Source organism: Panicum virgatum, chromosome 9K (assembly GCF_016808335.1).
Source record: "Panicum virgatum strain AP13 chromosome 9K, P.virgatum_v5, whole genome shotgun sequence".
Lineage (NCBI taxonomy): Eukaryota > Viridiplantae > Streptophyta > Magnoliopsida > Poales > Poaceae > Panicum > Panicum virgatum.
In genome coordinates, this window is record NC_053144.1 from 29489088 (window position 1) to 29507875 (window position 18788).

General features: G+C 42.9%; 1 protein-coding gene across 1 annotated transcript; it reads right to left on the reverse strand.

The window, feature by feature from the left end:
- Window positions 1-13085: 13085 nt before the first annotated feature.
- Window positions 13086-14455, reverse strand: LOC120651161 (ethylene-responsive transcription factor 1-like). Its single transcript, XM_039928556.1, has 2 exons — window positions 14159-14455; window positions 13086-14020 (listed from the first exon to the last, which is right to left on the reverse strand). The coding sequence occupies exons 1-2, from the start codon at window positions 14412-14414 to the stop codon at window positions 13389-13391; spliced, it is 888 nt and encodes a 295-aa protein (XP_039784490.1). The 5' UTR covers window positions 14415-14455; the 3' UTR covers window positions 13086-13388.
- Between the last annotated feature and the right edge of the window lie 4333 nt (window positions 14456-18788).

An 18788-nucleotide genomic window follows, 5' to 3' on the forward strand; every position in this document is an offset into this window, starting at 1 on the left:
TACTGCCCGTTTCAATAGCTGACAAATGGGACTGAAACTCTAGATATATAAGCTCTTTGTTAGGGTTTCAACATCACCCATTCGCATATCTTCAACTCTTCTCTGAGAGCGCTACCAGGGGATCATTTGCCCCTCTTCTCCCTCCAAGCACCACCAGCGGCCGTTTGCTCCCCGAGCCCCCTCCTCGAATCTGCCGGTGCACCCAGCCCGCCACCTCCTCCCTCTTGGCCGCGCGCCCACCCTTATTCTCCCTCCAACTCGTCGCCCTAGATCCATCGCCTAGCAAACCACGCCGCCACCGGGTCCTCACAGTGACTGGACTCGACGGGCCGCCGCCGCTAGGAGACTAGCCGCCCTGGACGAGCCGCCGCCGCGGGGGGCTCGCCACCCCTAGACCTGCCGCCACGGCGAGGGGACTCACCGCCCCTGGGGGGCCTGAATCTGCCACCACCGCCGCGAGCGGATTCCTGGAGTGCTGGACCGCCCGCCGCTGCTGCGCGGTTCCTCCTTGGCACCTCTGTTGTTTTTTTGAAGGATCGTATGTTGCAGGTGTTAAAGATGTTTTTCCTAACATGGTTTCCTTAAGTTCGCGAATACATGGGCGTATCTGTGGGTAGCGGATATCCGCGGATAGCGGATACGGGCGTTGTTCTTTACCCGTAGCGGGTAGCGGCTGCGGATGCGGGCGTGAGTTTTGGCTCGCGGGTACAGGTATCTGAAGGGTATATCCGCACGGATTTTATCTGTTGCCATCTATAGACTTGTACGAGAAGCCGGGGAGTCCCCCCTTGATCTTGATGAGTTTTAAGTTTTAAGTTAACTATTTCGCTGCTGGTGTTGTCTTGGGAGTCAAATTTTCATGTATGAATATAATTAGATATGCTAGTAATAATTTGGAAAGACGTTTACACGCGTCTTTGTCACTGGGTACCGCGATGCAGCTCCTATGGTCTATGGTGAGCTGAGCTACCGCTTCAGTCTACTCATCCGTTCCAAATTATATTGCATTTGATTTTTTTAGTTTTAAGTTTGATCACTCGTTTTACTTAAAAATTTATGCAAAATATCACTTATTTTGTTGTGACTTCCTTTATCAATACAAGTTTTTCGAGAATGACTTAAATTTGACTATATTTGCATATTTTTTTTAATAAGACGAGTGGTCGAACTTGGGTTAGAAAAGTCAAACGACCTATAATTTGAATTGTGGTTTGGCTTTTAGCTGCGGCTTTTGTCTCTCAAAGGGAAAAGCCAACAAAAAGGTCCAAAATCCATCTTAAAGCTAAACTTTATAGTACAAACACATACATTCACAAACACATGCACACTTACAACTTACACACGCAGCATTTCCGAGAGACTGAAACGCTATATCATCGAAATTGACGAATTCACCAGTAGCGCCTAGTTATCGACGGGCACGTCGCCTACCACTGGAAGAATAGTGCCGGTTAAATCTTGAAATAAATCCAAAAAAAATCGAGCATCGGTGCCGAGTTGGGTACTTGAATTGTGGTGAGCAGATTACACAATAAGGAACTGCACTGAGCAGGTTCCACAATAAGGAACTGCACTAGCTGAGCTACGTTTAGTTCGCTGGTAATTCAAGTCTCACAGGTACTTTCTTGTTTTTCATGAACGTGGAGATGGGCAACTAAAAAAATTATCCACCTACCGCTCGTTGTTCAAAGAAAACAATTCGTTTCGGAAAATTGGTTTTGTAGCATCGAAAGAAGACGACTTTAGTAAAATATCATCAAAATTGTTTGGCCCCCTAAAATACCATAGAAACCTACAACACTACTGAAAATTGCATTCCGTCACATTTTTTGCTACTTGTCCGTCGCCATTGTCTTCTTCTTCCTCCATTCTTTTCCCTTTTCTCCTCCTTCCCTCATCGCCATGGCCACCACCACCACCACCGCACGCCTCCTCGCCTTCGCCTCCTCCGGTCTCTGATCCCAGGTCCTTCGACATTGTGAAGGAATCTTGTTTGATTTTGGTAATTGAGTGACAACTTAGGTGGAATAATAAGTGTTTACGTTGAGATATACAGGTGATTAGTCCACACAAAGATATTAGTATGAGCAACATATGCCATGGATGAGAAATAGCTAAGTGTTGATGCTATCTCATATAGTGTGATGAAGGAACTCATTGCATATGAGACATGACATGAAGTCTTATGGCTAGATTGACAAGATCAAGACAAGGCTTTGCATTGATTGATCGATTGCAAGTGTGAAGGGCAAGTTGGAGGCTTTGAAGCGACAAACCGCATGTGGCGGGGAAGCTTGAGCAAAGACTTAGCGCTGATGGACCAAGGCAACTGTGAACATCAAGTTAAGTTGAGATCAATGACCCAATGAGGTCAGATGATGATATAAAGTGGATCATATCATTCAAGGAAAATCAAGCCAAGAGTTGACTCAGAATGATGATCAAAAAGCTTGAAGGAGGTTGGTGCTTGTGTGGCATCAACATTGGGAAGATGAAATGGAATGCGCAACGAAAATGTATAACTTGTAGGGCATTTCATTTCACCGGTCATAGGTGTGTAGAGAAGTGCATGATCGGATTAGGATAGATGGCCATACTATCAAGAGGGGCAAACTTGTTTGCATATTGGTCATCTAGTGAAACTTGAGCAATCTAACTTTGCATACATTGCCTTTGCTAGGATTGAGCAGCGTTCAAAGTTTTATAAAAAATTATTTGAAAATGCTAACTAAGGCTTAAAGGTATTGATCATTCCGTGGTGGGAGATCATTTGGAGTTGGCATGCTTTGAAAAAAAAAGGAATTTTGTTATACTCCTAACTTTGGGTTGGATCTTGGAATAGATTTTTTGGCTGATCCATTTTGTTTTGGATCCTTTATTCAGTTGGATTGTGTAGTCCTCTGAATAAACTTTCCATAGAGTCCAAGATCACCTAATTTGGTTGACCGAGCTAAAAGTTATGAGCGTTTTACCGAGGATCAATTTTGCTGGAAATGGACCAGCGGACCGTTCGAGCCTTGGGGGCGTACAGTCGGCCACCTGTTGAAAATTCTTGGGCAGAAACTCTGCTGATTCTGGAGTGGCGAGCAAGTTGAATGGCGGACAGTCCGCCCCAGGGGAGCGGACAGTCCGCCGGTCACTTCTAGATTTAGTCAGAGACGTTTGCAACTCGGCGCATTCGGAGTTTTGAACTGCAGACAGTCCATCCGAGCTCTAACGGTTGACTCTAACACACAATCATTGCAGTTCTAGCTGTTGGTTTTGAGTGGCGGACAGTCCAGTTTCTATGTGACGGATAATCCACTAAAGCTCTGTTTTCACGGGATTTGAGTGTAACAGCTAGTTTGGGGCCTTCCTCTATAAATAGAGGTGGTGGCCAGCCTTTTCATGGGTTGAGCACCTTTGGGACTTAGTGTCGATTCTTGGGGAGTGCAATATAGCCTCTAACTCACTTGTGCTTGCAAAAAGTGTGATCCGATTGCGAGTAAGTGATTCTAGTTTGTTGCATTGAGATATTGCAAGAGATTCACACTAGGTGATTGAGTTGCAAGCTCGTGGTGCTTGTTACTCCTGGAGGTTGCCACATCCTAGATGGCTTGGTAGCGTGTCTCCGCCATGAAGCCCAAAAGAAGATTGTGCGGTGCTCCGGAGAATTGATTGTGAGGGGTACTGTGCTCATCCCGTGGGAGCCGCAAAGAGCAAGTCTAGTTGAGCGAGACTCGAAGAGCAACAAGTAGTTCGAGCACATCATGTGCTAGATCTCGGTGTGGGCACTCCACGTGAGAGAGTGTGACTTGAGAGTCACCACAAGCAAGAGGATCGACGGCAACCTTGGAGCTTGTCTCAATGGGGACTAGCTTGGTGGCAACCATGTGAACCTCAGGATAAAATCATTGTGTCAACATTTGTCTTCCTGTTGGTTTGCATCCCCGATACACAAGCTTGTATTTATTTACTCATATATTGTGCTTGTGTAGTTGGTCTTTGAATTAGTTAGTTTGTGTAACTTGTTAGTTTCCTTCCTTGCTTGTGTAGCATAGAAGTAGCTCCCTTGCCTGGCTAATTGGCTTTAGTAGCATTCAATTGACACAATCCAAAAAACAATGTCAACAACTTGCATCCAAGGGGATTATCAGTCTGCAGTTTTGAGATGATACTCTCCTCTTTCTTGAAAAAGACCTGAATAAAGCTAGGCACTTCAAGTGGCTGCTAACTTGCTTTGAGCATTTGTCTGGTATGAAAATTAATTTAGACAAAAGTAACTTGATGGTGGTGGGGTTAGAGGAAGAGGAGTCTAATTTGTTTGCTAGACTTTTTTGTTTTAAAGTTGGTGATTTTCCCTTCACTTACTTGGGATCCCTCTCCACTATAACAAACTTAAAAGAGAAAATATTCAGCCTGTGGTTGGCAAAATAATCAAAAGGATCGCTGGTTGAAAAGGCAAATTGCTTTCTTATGGAGGCATATTGATCCTTTTGAAGTCTTGCTTGGCTAGCATTCCTACCTATCTTATGTCTGTTATTAAGTTATCCTAAAGGGCAATTGAGTCCATCAATTCCCAAATGGCCCACTTCTTTTGGAATAATCTACAAGAAGGGAGAGGCAAATATCATTTAGCCAATTGGCAATCCATATCACAAGAGAAGGAGTTTGGGTGGCTCGGGATTGGGGGCGGTTACATATCACTTAAGGCGATAGAATATCGCACCATCACCTGAAGAAGCTGCTCTATACGTGGTGGACTGCATTTCAGCCCAATAAATCTTACTGTTTGCATACGGGAGAGGAAAAGATACGTGGATGCATGCAGATAAGAAAAAACAATAATAACATCATCCAGATGCAAAGATGTTTGGAACAAAAAATCCATAAATCCTAGAGGAAATATCCAAATTAAATTTGGATTGCGGCATCGTATTTCTTGCGTCAAGAGCTTCAAAACAAGATCACACTTGACTATATTGGAAGAATTTTATTTTTTAAACATTTTTTTGTTAAAGCTCGAACGAATGGATTACTGGGAACAAATGCATATCTCTTTGTGAAAAAAATATTAAACCCGACGAACAAATAATAGTACACTGCTGAACATGGTGAACAAAAATTTGGTGCATGTATGTTGACATTGTGAGCTAAACTGGAGAGAGGTTCTGCGTAGAGTGCTCTCAAACTATCACCCGAATTACACATTTATATTAACAGAGGAGAGAGATTGTATGCATGCATGCAGAAGAAGAGAAGATGACGTATCATCCATACCCATGCAAATTCAAAGCTAAAAAACTATAAATGCTAAACTAAACATCCAAATTAAATTCAGATTGCACCACTTTCTTTCTTATAACAAGATCTTTAAAATAAGACCACACTTGCCCACTGATATTTTTTATAAACATTTCCTTTAATACTAAGTAATTAATTTTAAATATCAGGAACAAATATTTTACAACGCAAACAAATAATTATTCTTGCGAACAAAAAATTAAACATAATGAACAAATAATAATGTGCAACCAAAATATTAAACATCTCGAACATTTGATTATGCAGGATAAATAATAAAAAATAAATATCACAAACAAACAAATCAACATGGCCGAATAATTAAATCTACAAAATAAACAAATAAATTATACACCTAAAACAATTATGTTATGAACAGGAGACAAATATTACTATCTAAAAAAGTAAATAGATAAATACAATAATGAGTAAAGAGAAGAATACAAAGTAAAAATATAAAAATGAGGATTGCAGAGAAAGAATAGATAAGAAGAGTGGGATATAAAATTAGAGAATAAAAGAAAAATATTAGATAAGGAATAATGGGGAATCAGAAATAAAAAATAAATTGAATATTAGTGTCTTTAGAACAATTGCAGTTGGTTTATAGTAGAAAGAAAATAGAGAATAAAAATAAACAAGAAGAAAGGAAAAACAGATTATATACTAGTAAAGAAATATTTAGGGGGCATTAGAAATAAAAAGAAAAAAGGAAGAAAATAAATAGTATAATAAAATAAAGAGAAGATAAGATACTCATGATGATTCACATGCATGTGCAAGAGAAGATAATGTACAGCCATGCATATGCATGAAAAAAAGAAGTGCAGTTTATGCAGTATAGTACGAGCAGATTACATAGCTGCATATAAACACTATTGGGCCAAATAGGATTAAAAAAGTGGGCCCAATCACTCCTTCAGGCGATGTATTCCTAAATTGCAGCGCGCGTGATATTTATTCTTTCCGCCTCGGGATTCCTGACCTTCAACATATGAATATGTGCCTGTTGGCCTTGTGGATATCTCGCTATCACCTAAGTGATAATCCCATGTGGAAGAAGATAGTAGATAAAAAATATAAACTATCTAACCCTAATCTGTTCTGCTGCCCTGACACAGGAGCATCACCTTTTTGGAATGGTGTTCTCTAGGCTAAACAGGCAGATCAGATGGGCTAAATGTGGTGTATGGGTAATGGTAAAATGGTTGGTTTTGGGAGAACCAATGGTTTGGCAACTCTAGCCATCCAATATTGGCCTTTGTATGTGTTTGTCCATGAGAAAGGTTAAACCATTGAAGAGGCTTGGTGTCGGGGATCACGATTAGGGGCACCCTAATCGGGGTACTAAAATCACCCTAAAAACGCAAACCATATTAGGCAACTGAGCCCACGAAGACCTACGGCCTCCTTCCAATCTGGAAGAAAGGAAAGGACTCAAAGAAGCCCAGCACGCGGCCCATCCGCACCCCTCGGACCCGCGGGGTGATCTCCGTCTCGCTCGAGGGCTCCCATCGAGACCCTCGACCGCGCCCCGCGTCTCCGCCTCGCTCGAGGGTAGCGAGCCTACCCTCGGGGAGGCGAATCGTCTCCGCCTCGCTCGAGGGTAGCGAACCTACCCTCGAGCGGGGCGAATCGTCTCCGTCTCGCTCGAGGCCACCCCTCGACGAAAAGGACAAACGGCCCTTCCACTCACCCGCCCGTCGTACGGAGGCATTAAATGCCAACCACTCCTCCACAGCGCCCAGGTCAGACGGCGTCATGCCGCCATTCCCCACAGTGGTTGTGACCGGAGTCACGTCCGCCAACTACGGTCACTGCTCCGCCATCCCGGACACTGTGTCAACACTGTGGGAACCTGCGACGCGTTACGAGAAGTGCTCGGTACAGCTCCCGTTACTATTCTGCCAACTCCTGCTGTCCGGACTCCACCTCACCACACCAACGGCCCCGGACCCGTCCCCTGCTCGGGAAGGGTTCCGGCATCGCCACGTGTCCCCCAAGGAGGGATGCTCAGCACTAGCAGCCGGAGGCCCGGACCTCCCCCTCGAGGGGTCCGGGACCTCCACGTGACTCCCGGACCCCCTTAGCGCACGCGCTAGCACTCCACCCAGGGGGGCCCGGGACCGCCACGTGCCACACTACCGCTGGCGCACATATATATGCAAGACCCTGGCCTGCAGGGCCCACGAAACGCCGCCACGCCACACCTGGAAGACGGTACACCCTACAGTGACGACCACGCCGCCTGTTGGGTCTGTCAGGACGCCGACGCGATCTCTGCAAGGCCGAGGACGATGCCCAGGACGACTGCCACGCCCGACGTCATACCCCATAGTGTACTTCCCACAGTGATCGACCACTGCACCCCCGCGATTCGGGGAAAAGACGACGACTTCCACGATCCCCTACGCATGTGCACCGTCACTCCTTGTGTCTATAAAAGGAGGAGGCGGGCTTCCTTTAAGGGGGTCGCGGTCGGCCCATTCGGTAGGATACAACGTTTCGTACTACTAGCAGAGCACACACGCTCTTCTGAAACCCGATTTTGGCACTCGCCTCAATCAACTCCTTCTCTAGCAGAGACTTGGGAGCTTCCCTCCCTCTCTCGTCTTGCCTGTACCCCCTACTACAGGCACCTCCAGTGCAAGATAGTACAGTGCTCTCGCACACCCCTTTGCTAGACGTACGGCCCTATGGCCGGAACCAGGATAAACCCGTGTGTTACTGTATTGCCTCTTGCATCAATATTTGGGACGAGGAACACGCAGCATCATCACTGGTTGGGTCCGGACCGCCGGGTCAGGGCACCGACACTTGGGATGGTGAAACTTTAATGTTCACTTTAAGAAGAACTGTTTCCCCCAGTTGATGGATATGTGGAGGGAAATTGTTGGAATTGCTGAATCTATTTCTCTGTCGGCCGAACATGGTGCTATCATATGGAAGTTTAATTCCAATGGGGTGTATTCAGTTCCGTCTCTTTATGCGATTGTTAACTTTAGGGATGTCAAGTCGGTGTATCCCGCCCCCCTGCTATCTGGGGGCTCTGCATTCCCCCTAGAGTTCATGTCTTTTGTGGCTTTTGAGCAATAATAAGCTCCTTACTAGAGATAATTAATCTAGTAAAGCGGAGAGAGGTGAATGATAAAGCCTATGTGTTCTGTAATGAACCCTAAAGTATGCATCACTTGTTCTTCGAGCATTGTGTGGCTACAATAATGTGGGATTGTGTTCTGACATTTTTTATCTGCAGTTAACTGGTGGCTTTGAAGCTATTGCCAAGTGGTGGATTAGTAGGAAGAAGCATGCTGTTTTAAATACCTGTACCTCTGCTGTGCTTTGGTGTATCTGGAATCTGAGAAATGCGTTTTGTTTTTAGGGGGAAAGGTGGACAGATGTGAAGAAGGTGATGCACAAGATGGTGGCCGCGCTGAGAAGATGGGAGGGCGTATGTACAGAAGAAAACGCGCTGAAGTTGAGAGAGGTCATCCCACGGATAGAGGCAAGAATCAGAAAGCCGACAACGGTCACGCGGGGGCTGAGCTGGTCAAGTACTGCTCAACCGACAACGAGCTGGGGGACGTCGCAGGAAGGTCAAGCAGTCTCTTCGTCAAGTTTTGGTGCTTCTCTGGTGTCTAATGTTGTCGCTGCAGATGTTTCAGTCAGTTAATTCTGGAGTTTCTGTGTACTTAAGCTGGCGCGCCTCAAATACGTCTAGACATGAATTACGTGTTTTTTTTTCCAATGGAATGAAATAGGGGGAAACCCTATTCTTTTAAAAAAATAAAGTAATTGTGCCCAGATTTTGGGTGCATCTCATCATTATCTTACTAATATTTCTCTTTATTTATCTGTATGAATCTGTGCACCAATTGTTTCGTTAACTTTGAGGATGGATGTGTATAGTCATGTAAGTGAAGAATATATATAATTTATTTCTTAAATCACCATGGCTGCTCCAATTACGAGCTCTTCAGTGCATAAACATCCAGGAGAACCTAGCCCTTCTTCGATGTATTTTGTCCCAACAAAATCTTCAAAACACTAGAGACCCTTAATAGAAGTTCATACTCGGTCAGGCTCCGTTTGAAACCTTGGAATTGAATTCCATTCTAATAATCATAATTTAGACACAAATCTATTGAGCTAATATGATTATATATGGAATATATTTATATACTATTGTTGGCCATATGAGGGAGATACTTATGTTCTATGTTTCTACTATAGAGAAGTGAGCCCAAGAGCATGCTATAAGTTACCAAATAGAAACATAGTTTGGTGGTGTATATGATCAGTTTCCATCGTCCCTCACCCTATGAATATAGAATAGGATTATATCTAAACTTTGTAAAGTGGTGGGATATATCAAATTCAAAGCCAAATAGCCTACTTTATTAATTTAATTTCAATTCCTCCAAAATGAGAGGATCTAAATGGCCCCTAAAGGATTTATGTCCAAAGATTCGATGGTTTGGGAGAAAATCACCTCTTAACGCTCTAACCTAAAATACACTTTTCATAACAAACTTAGTGTAGCACCAAGGTTCTTAACCAATCTATTGTTCAATGCTACAGTTTTGATTCGAACTTGAACTTGTTGTAAAGTTCTACAAAAAAAATCTATATCTGGTATATAGAACTATGTCCTAGCTAAAGCTTTAAAGCTAGTCTCAGTGGAGAGTGTCATTGCACAATTGCTAAAGACTGAAAACTTAGTAGCTGTGCGAGAGGACATGATGTGGACATTCTTACTGATGTGGGCACGACATGCATAAATATGACCATTCAAGAAGAACTTAGGATGAGCTTGTTTCTATGCACTTTTAGTAATTTTCAGAAAAAAATGCTACCTAAATAAATTATTATAATTATAGGAATAATAAAGAAGCCCAAGAAGTGTTGGAGAGAGGTACGGAGGAGAATACCAGCTCGGGTGTCCAAGCCAAGCGGGAGGTCCACAACATATCAAATTCAACTCCAACTCGGAGTCTTGTACCAGGCTGTCTTAAAAATGATGCCCAGCTGGCATATAGAGTCCAGATTCAATGTTCTACATATTTATTGAAAGCTAAGGAATAAGCTTTCCAATACCGCTAGTTCCACATCAATATGAGGTTCAAGTCAATAGGAATCATCAAAACAAATGAACATCCAGAATCTGTTAGGTTACTGCGTCGCCATCTATTGGGCCATTGGGTCATGTCTCATGTTGGATCCCATTAGGGATGTGTCTAATGTGTTCTTCGACAACCCTTACCCTTTATATTCAGTATCCATTGCCCAAGTTAGGGTTAAGTTTTGCTTAGATTAATTTATCAAGAACAATTTCGCTGTCATCGGTTTGTAAGACCCTAATTCGCGAGCTTAATCTTTCACTTGCTATCTTTGTTGCATTCTTTCTCATTCTTGCTTATGCTCTTTGACATGCAGGTAAGGATTAGTCTTCGTGGCGAGGTTAACTGGGTAGCGCACGACTGATAACCAAGAGACTACGTGGTGCTTAGATTGCAAGTTCAAGTCTTGTTGATCGGAAGCCGGATCACTTGTTTTGGGTTGTCGACAAATCGATAGTTATCCTCTTGACGGAAGATCGGGCACCCTGGTGATCCCACCAAGTAGTAATAAGAGACGCAGATATACTATCAGATTTGCACTTCCACCATCCGTATTTTCTCCTTTATCCCATAGTCCACAAACAGCCCTAGTTTTATGACCTATGACACCCCTGCTGTTTTAGTCCCTTTCCCATCCTAGAACCATAGTCTTTATCTTTTGCATAGTTTAGTTTCAGAGTCCGTGGTTTTGAGTTCGTATGTTAGGTCGAGTTTGGTGTATCAACTTTGTTCATAACAATGCACGGGCGTATTTACCTAATAATTAACAACATAGTAACGCTCCCTACCTTTCATCCTATAATTGGTTATAGAAATATGAATGTTTGTGTTTGTCTGATTCCAGTCCCCAAATGTCACCATAGCATTAGCATGGTTGCAAGAGTATTATATTGTACTAATAAATGCAAAAATATCCAATCTCTTAGACTTGGCTCTTGGTCTCACCGAAACCCGCGCCTTCCTCTTGTATCATGGAACACGGTATTGCGGCTGCCAACCCAAGCTAGGACAGAGAAAACAATATGCGGGTATCTTTCATGGGACCATATTATCAGCTAAGCATCGCTTTCGATGCTTCGATACGAAAAAATAATGCTAAACTAACTCAACTCTTTAACATTAGCACTTTATTTAAAATATATAAAAAGTGCTAATTAATTCTAATAAGTATTACTGTAGTATTAGGCAACTTTGAGTATTATAGGGAGGAGCTAAACTGATTTTAATTATTATTAGCTAGAGCAGAGCGTAAACTTTTATCCAACTAAGATCAGTCTTAGTGCAAGTTTCAAGTACAGCTATCAAGATTGAGAACTAGGTAACTGTACCGGTTGAGTTTCATAGGGACAAAACTACTCTCTCAACTCATGAAACTCCATTATTCTCTCAGTAGCACCTCATGTTAGCAAAAAAAAAATCATTCTCTCAGTTTCATAGGGACCAAACTGCGCTCTCAACTCATGAAACTCCATCATTCTCTCTGTAGCACCTCTCATGCTAGCAAAAAAATCATTCTCTCATCACCATGTTAGCAAGATTGATAATGAGGCATAGAATTTAATGCCATAAAACTTTCACGTAAAGCCCCATTGAGATTACCTAAAAACCAGGTCATGCATTCCGCGAATCGGGGGTAATGTTTAGAATGCAAGCAAGAGGAAGTTAATTCCTGAGTCAATTAGCTATTGGAACAGCTGCATAAGATCACTAGTGATGGCGTAAATTCAACATTGATTTACATCACGCCAGGCCGTAATTTCAGCATAAGTCATCTGTATATATGATTCACGCACTAAAAGAGAGCAAACGAGCGTGACCACGTTGTGGTCAATTTCCGACCGTCGAATCATCTGGGCGGACGCCCGGATGGTTCGTTTCTTGGTCATTTTGTAAAAAACCCCTTCGATTATAAAGACATCAACCAATGGTCCAGCCTTCTCTATTAGAAAATTTTGCAAAAAAGTTCTCAACTTTTTTCGAAAACTCCCGGTCCAACAGTCCAGGTTCAAAGAAATTTGCAAAGAAAACTTTAAGTTTTCCTAAAATCAACCCGTCATTCTGGTCCTCTCTCAAAAAATTTTCAGAAAAAACCCTCAGATTTTAATGAAATCAAATCACAACCCATTTCATCCGTTACTTCTGCTCGAGCAACACTATATATACAATTTGAACACCAAAACACGTTGTTATCAAAATGCTTTCGCAATTCATTTGTACAAACGCTTACATACACCATAACGTCTTCAAATAAAAAATGATTAATACAAAAGTTACCTAGAATTTCAAAATCTACAACTTTACTATATAGTAATTTTTTTAAATTGAAAGCGTTTGAAATCTGAGCCTCCTCGTCGGTGGCACCATCACTGCCGGCCTCGCCGCCCACAACTTGCCTCCTCCGCCATGCCGCCCGCCGCCCACGGCTATCCCTCTAAGGCCACTGAGCATGGAGCCTCCCCACAATCCCACCCCCGAAAACCCCAGGACCCTAACACCGCCGGCCTCTGCTGCCACCCGCGGCTGCGCGGCGACCCCACCGCCACCCATCACTGGAGAAGATGGTGTAGACTGGAGGTACTTTTCTCTCTCTTTTGTTACTTCTTTGTGTGTGTTTATAAAAGTAACAAAAGTGCTCTCAAGATAGCGCTAAATTGAGAGGGCTCTCTGTGTAGTTTTTTTTCGTAAAATACTTGTGCATTTGCCTGTACGCAACAACTACTACATACATGAACTAAAATCCGCATCAACTAGTACTACGACGCGGGATTTCTAGTTGCTTGAAATCACAACCGGGACTACCCCCAGTACCGTCCTAGCGGTCCTGGTTGAGAAATCGGAGTAACAGGAGTTTCCCACGTGTTCTATAGTAATGTCCTGAGCGCAGATCTTAAGGCATGACCAATTTAGCACAAGCCACTGAAAACTATATACATATACAGGACCGGAAGAAGAGGCATGCCACGGTGGCGTGGCAGCTTTGCAGCATCAAAAGCAGAGCGAGCCGTCGTCACCAAAGCTCCACAATGGCATGGTCCCGCGTTCCTCCGCAGCGATGCCGCCAGTGAGCATGCTCTCCAGCGGCTCAAACGCGCTGACGTCGAAGCTGAAGTACGAGGCCAGCTCGCCGTACAAGTCGTACGGGTCGAACGCCTCCTGCTGGCCGCCAGTGCTGGCGCACACCGCGGAAGGAGGCAAAGGCGGCAGCGCCTGCATGGCCCCGCCGTTTGCCGGCGGTTTCTTGGCGCCGCCTGGCTCGCGCACAACTCCAGGCGCCGCAGCAGCATGGCTCACGGTTGGCGGGCAGTTCGCGATGACTGCGCTGGCGTTGGCGTTGGCATACGAACGGCGGCGTCTCTTGCGGTCGAGCGGTGGGGACGACGGGAAATTGAGCTTGGCCTTGGCGCCGCGGAGGCGGCGCGCGGCCCCGTCGTAGGCGCGCGCGGCGGAGTCGGCGGTGGGGAAGGTACCGAGCCAGACGCGGACGCCGCGCACAGGGTCGCGGATCTCGGCCGCCCACTTGCCCCATGGCCGCTGCCGCACGCCGCGATACTGCCTCGTGTTTCTTCTCCCCGGTCGCCGCCTCGCCTCCAGCCTCGAGGTGTTCTTGCCATGGCGTCCTGCGACTCATGCAAATGGGAATTTTCACCCAGACAGCATTAATTTTCACCCAAGCCATGCCGTAGAATGGGATTTTTTTTCTTTCTTTCGCGGCTAATGCAAATAAATAAACCCTCACGGAAAGGGTCTCGCCCCACCTTGAGGAAACAGGGAAGAGAAGCCGAACGGCGCCAACGCCTCTTCCTTGTCGGCGTCGTCGTTGTCTATGTCATCCATCTCGAACGCTTCTTCCTCAGAATCGCCATCGAACTCCTCGAAGGCTGCCTCGAAGTCGTCGTCACCATGGCCTCTCCATGGCCTCTTGTTCTTGGCCTGCCGTGGTTGGCTCACCGGCGAGCGGCAGTCTGATCTTGCTGCCGGGATGAGGTCGGCGATGATGGCTCCACCGCACATCTCTCTCGCTTTGAGCAGAAATTCTTTTTTGTGAAGTTTGGCTTGTGTGTGAGTGTTGGAACTTGGGAGCAAGTGTCCTAGGCTATATATAGGAGTAGAAAAAAGTTAAGATTAATCATTAGGTGTACGAAATCCGCATGTGGCGCGCCACACCATCGTGGGCCATATTTAAAAGATTTAGAAGGCCCTTAGCGATAGGCTAAAAAACTGTCACATGAACATTGAAAGTACAGTTCGCAAAGACCCTCCAATTTTGACCGTTCATTGGTAGATTTGTCGAACGCTTGTCAGGATTTCATCAGAGCAAATGCAACTACACATAACAAGCCAGGTCCAGCTAGTGCACCTATCTCCATCTCTCTCCCCAGTACTAAAAGTTTATTTTTTAGTGACGGTAGATGCTCCAGCAGAATACCAATCCAATTTCCATTACCTAAATATCATTGGTAATCACTAAAACACACCTTCCCTCTCACCTAATTAAATAAAAAAGATTTTTTCCCTCCCTATTCTTGGTGATTGGATTTTAATAGTTTGCCGCTGAAACCATATATAATGCTCTCATCTGCATAGGAACTCACTACTACAAAAAATATATTTTTAGGGGTGGGTAAAAATTTATTTTTAGGAATGGATGTGCTAGCTACCTACTCCTAGTTTTCGCAGCTAAAAATCGGATTTGTAGGAACGGGTAACATGACTGCCCCTACAAATAATTTGTAGCAACGGATGAGCCCCAGACCCGTTGCTACAAATCGATTTGTAGCAACGGATGAGCCCATGACCTGCCCCTATAAATTATTTTCTAGAACATGAAAAAATTAGAAAAGAACTCTAAAATAGAAAAAAATCCCTACTAACCGGCCACCACCACAAGCCCCTCTCCTATTGAGGTACATTTTTTTTGAAGAGATATACACACTTGCGTAAACCAAAATTCGAACTGCCTACCTCAAGGCACGCGCGTATCTTCCTTACCACCATACTACATAATCACTTGACTCTATGGGTTATACTATTTTTTATATTAATTCTGAAATTGATTTGTAGGAGTGGGTGACGCCATCACCCGCCCCTATCAATTATTTGTAGGGGCGGGTGATGCCACCGCCCGCCCCTAAAAATAGTTTTTTATTTTATCCAAAAATTCATTTAATTGTTTACATATAGCAAAAAAAATTTAAAAAATGTGAAACTTTTACACTATGGTTACTGTGAACTATATAAACAAAAAAAATATGTCAAATATATTTTAGTGTATAAAGGTTAAGATTATGAAAACCTCAAAGTATGACTTGAGTTATATGAAATACTATATAGTTATAGCTATTAGAGAACTTATAATAATTTTTTGGACCATTAGATGACCTCAAATGAAAAAGTTATCAACTACAAAGTTTGACTTCATGCGAGATCATATGAAAAAGTTATGATTTTTTTGTGTGGAACCATTTGTAGGGGCGGGCCATGCTATCACCCGCACCTAAAAATGCATTTGTAGGAACGGGTGAGGGCATGACCCGCTCCTACAAATGTCACTATTTTTGGGGCGGTTCAAGGTGTCACCAACCCCTAAAACTACTCTTTTTCGGGGTGGGTGACGCCATGAACCGCCTCTGAAAATGACGCTCATTTTTTAGGGCAGGTGAGGGGTGACTTGCTCCTAAAAATGTTTTTCTAGAGGCGGATCAGATGCTACAGTAACCCCACTATATTTGTAGCAACAGGTGACATTTTAGTTCACTCCTAAAAAAATCGAAGCATTGATACAGAACTTTTTTGTAGCAGTGCAGACTCGCACGGTCAACATATATGTATTTTGATCATCTCGTCAAGTCCTACACAATAAATAGGTAAAGTTGAGAATCACATATTTAACACTTAATTTTTAACTTTCCTATTTGACACTAAGTTGAACTTTCGTCTCGTGTTTGACAATTTCATCCATTCCGTCGGGTAGCTCACACAAATAGTAACACATCCTCTCACTCTAGGCTAAAAGGACTATTAAATCATCTCAAAAATCATAAAAAATTGTAGGGGTTTAATGAATGGAGATGAATCCATTTTGAATTAAAATACATATTTATTTAAAATTAAAATTCACCAAAATAAGCTACTTTTGAAGCATATCTAATTTTTACCACGCAAAATTACTTTCCAAAAATTATGCAGAAATATATAATATTCATACAATTGCACAAAATAATTTATAAAATTACTTTATGTGATACAGTATAAGAAAATTTGAACTTCTTTAAGAAAAGCAAATTTTAAATTTGTTTCACAAAGTACAATTTTGAAAACTAAAATTTTGACATAACTTCAAGATTCTCTAACTTATGAGTGAACATATTTTTCAAAATTATTTCATGCCATTATAGGATTATTAGGTATATTTCCATAATTTTTGGAAAGTAATGTTGTGCCCTAAAAAATTTGACAAACTATGTATGTGGTTTTATTCAAAGTGGATCCATCTCCACTCACATATAAACCTATTTTGGTGAGTTTTAGTTTTAAAATTTTAAATGCCACATATATAGTTTTATTCAAAGTGGATTCATCTCCACTCATTATACTAAAAGCTTCATAATTTTTGGCGGTGGTTTGATAGTCGTTTTAGCTTAGAAAAGAGAGGAGAGTCTATATTACCGTTTGTGTGAGTTAACTAATGGAATGGACGGAAGTGTCAGATAGAGATCGAAAGCTCAACTTAGTGGAATTTAATTTTTGAGTATTAAATAAGTAATTCTTAACTTTAGGAGTATCAAATAGCAATTTCTCTCTCTAAAATTTAGCATGCTGACAAGAATGTGCATGGCAGGGGCGGGTAATTAAGTTTTTTTATTTCCTCCACCTAACTCAACCCGGCCCGTGCCAGTGCCCCGTACTCCTCTATTCATATTTTGGTTAGACCTAGCGCATAGCCACGTGCATCCGCAGGCAATTCAACGACGACACGGTGGCATCACGCTGAGGTCGCGTGCATCATATACCATCACGCTGATGGAGCTAGCGGCGCAAGCGGCGCTGGATATATATACGAGGAAAGCCCAGGCCGGTTTTGCCAAGTGGGCATTATTCTTTTAATCTTTTCTCGCGCGCAGGCACGGTGGCGTTAACGTTAACGAGAGAATAACTTTTTGAGCCCCGGCCACTTGCATTCTGTGGCCTAATATAATGGCTTGTGAAGGAGACTCGAGAATTTATCAAATTTATTTATTTGTACTCCCACCGTTTCAAATTATAAGACATTCCAACAATTTTGGAGATTCAAAGTTTTTTATATTTGATCAAATTTATATAATAAAATAATAATATTTATTATATAAACTAAGTACCATTAGATTCTTTATTAGTTATATTTTCATAGTACATCAATTTGGTATAATAAATCTTTATATTTCTCTCTATAATCTTGATCAAACTTGAGATTGATTTGACTCTCCAAAATTCTTGAAATGTCTTATAATTTGGAATGGAGGGAGTGGGTGACATGACGGCAGAATAAAACATCAGGGCCTAAAATACATGCATGTCGTTGCCTATAGTTTAACATGCATGCAACGACGAGAAACTTTTCACTGTCTATCATCCTTGTACAAAACAACGTCATCTGATGATCTTCAACGTACATTCTCCTTTCTACTATCGTGGCCGCGAATAGCCAAACCGCCTAAGGATTTTTGCAGATGACTTAATAATTCTAAAGCTGAAACCACGACTACTGCTGCCCATGTTTGAAGCGAGCACGCGGTTTCTCGAAAGCCGCAGGGATTCAGATAGGGCCGGGTGGGTGGGTTGGGTCACCAACCGGACAAAGCAAAGTTAATTACGTGACCAATTAATTAGTCCAAGATGTCGAAGAATGTTGATTAATTAATCTTGGGTCTCTGTTTGCTGCATATGGTGGCTCATTTTCCTACTGTACCTTCTCCCATTGTGTTTCACGGTTAGCAACTTTGGTTGAGGATGGCAGGTCTGTGTTGGCCAAACCTAGCTAGAAAAAACAACTTTGTTATAATTCAAGTCATCAACAGGAATGGGGTCCCCATATATTGTCCAAGATTTAACCTGCTCAGCACACGAGATAATCCATATTGGATTGTTCAACTATGAACTGTGGCACTGGCTCTCTGAAAATCCACCATTGCTAGCTTTATCACATCCTCAGTGTATTCCTGCTAGCTCCCAGTGGATGGCTGTGCTGAATTGTGAGGGTTCTATGTGCTTGGATGCGATTTGGACCATATGTGTATGGATATATTCTGTTTTTAGAGAAAAGAAAATTGTTCCAGCCTCACCAATAGGGATCTAATTAGTACGGATATTTCCCGACCGTATTCGAATTCGATCCGATTTGAAAGAGTT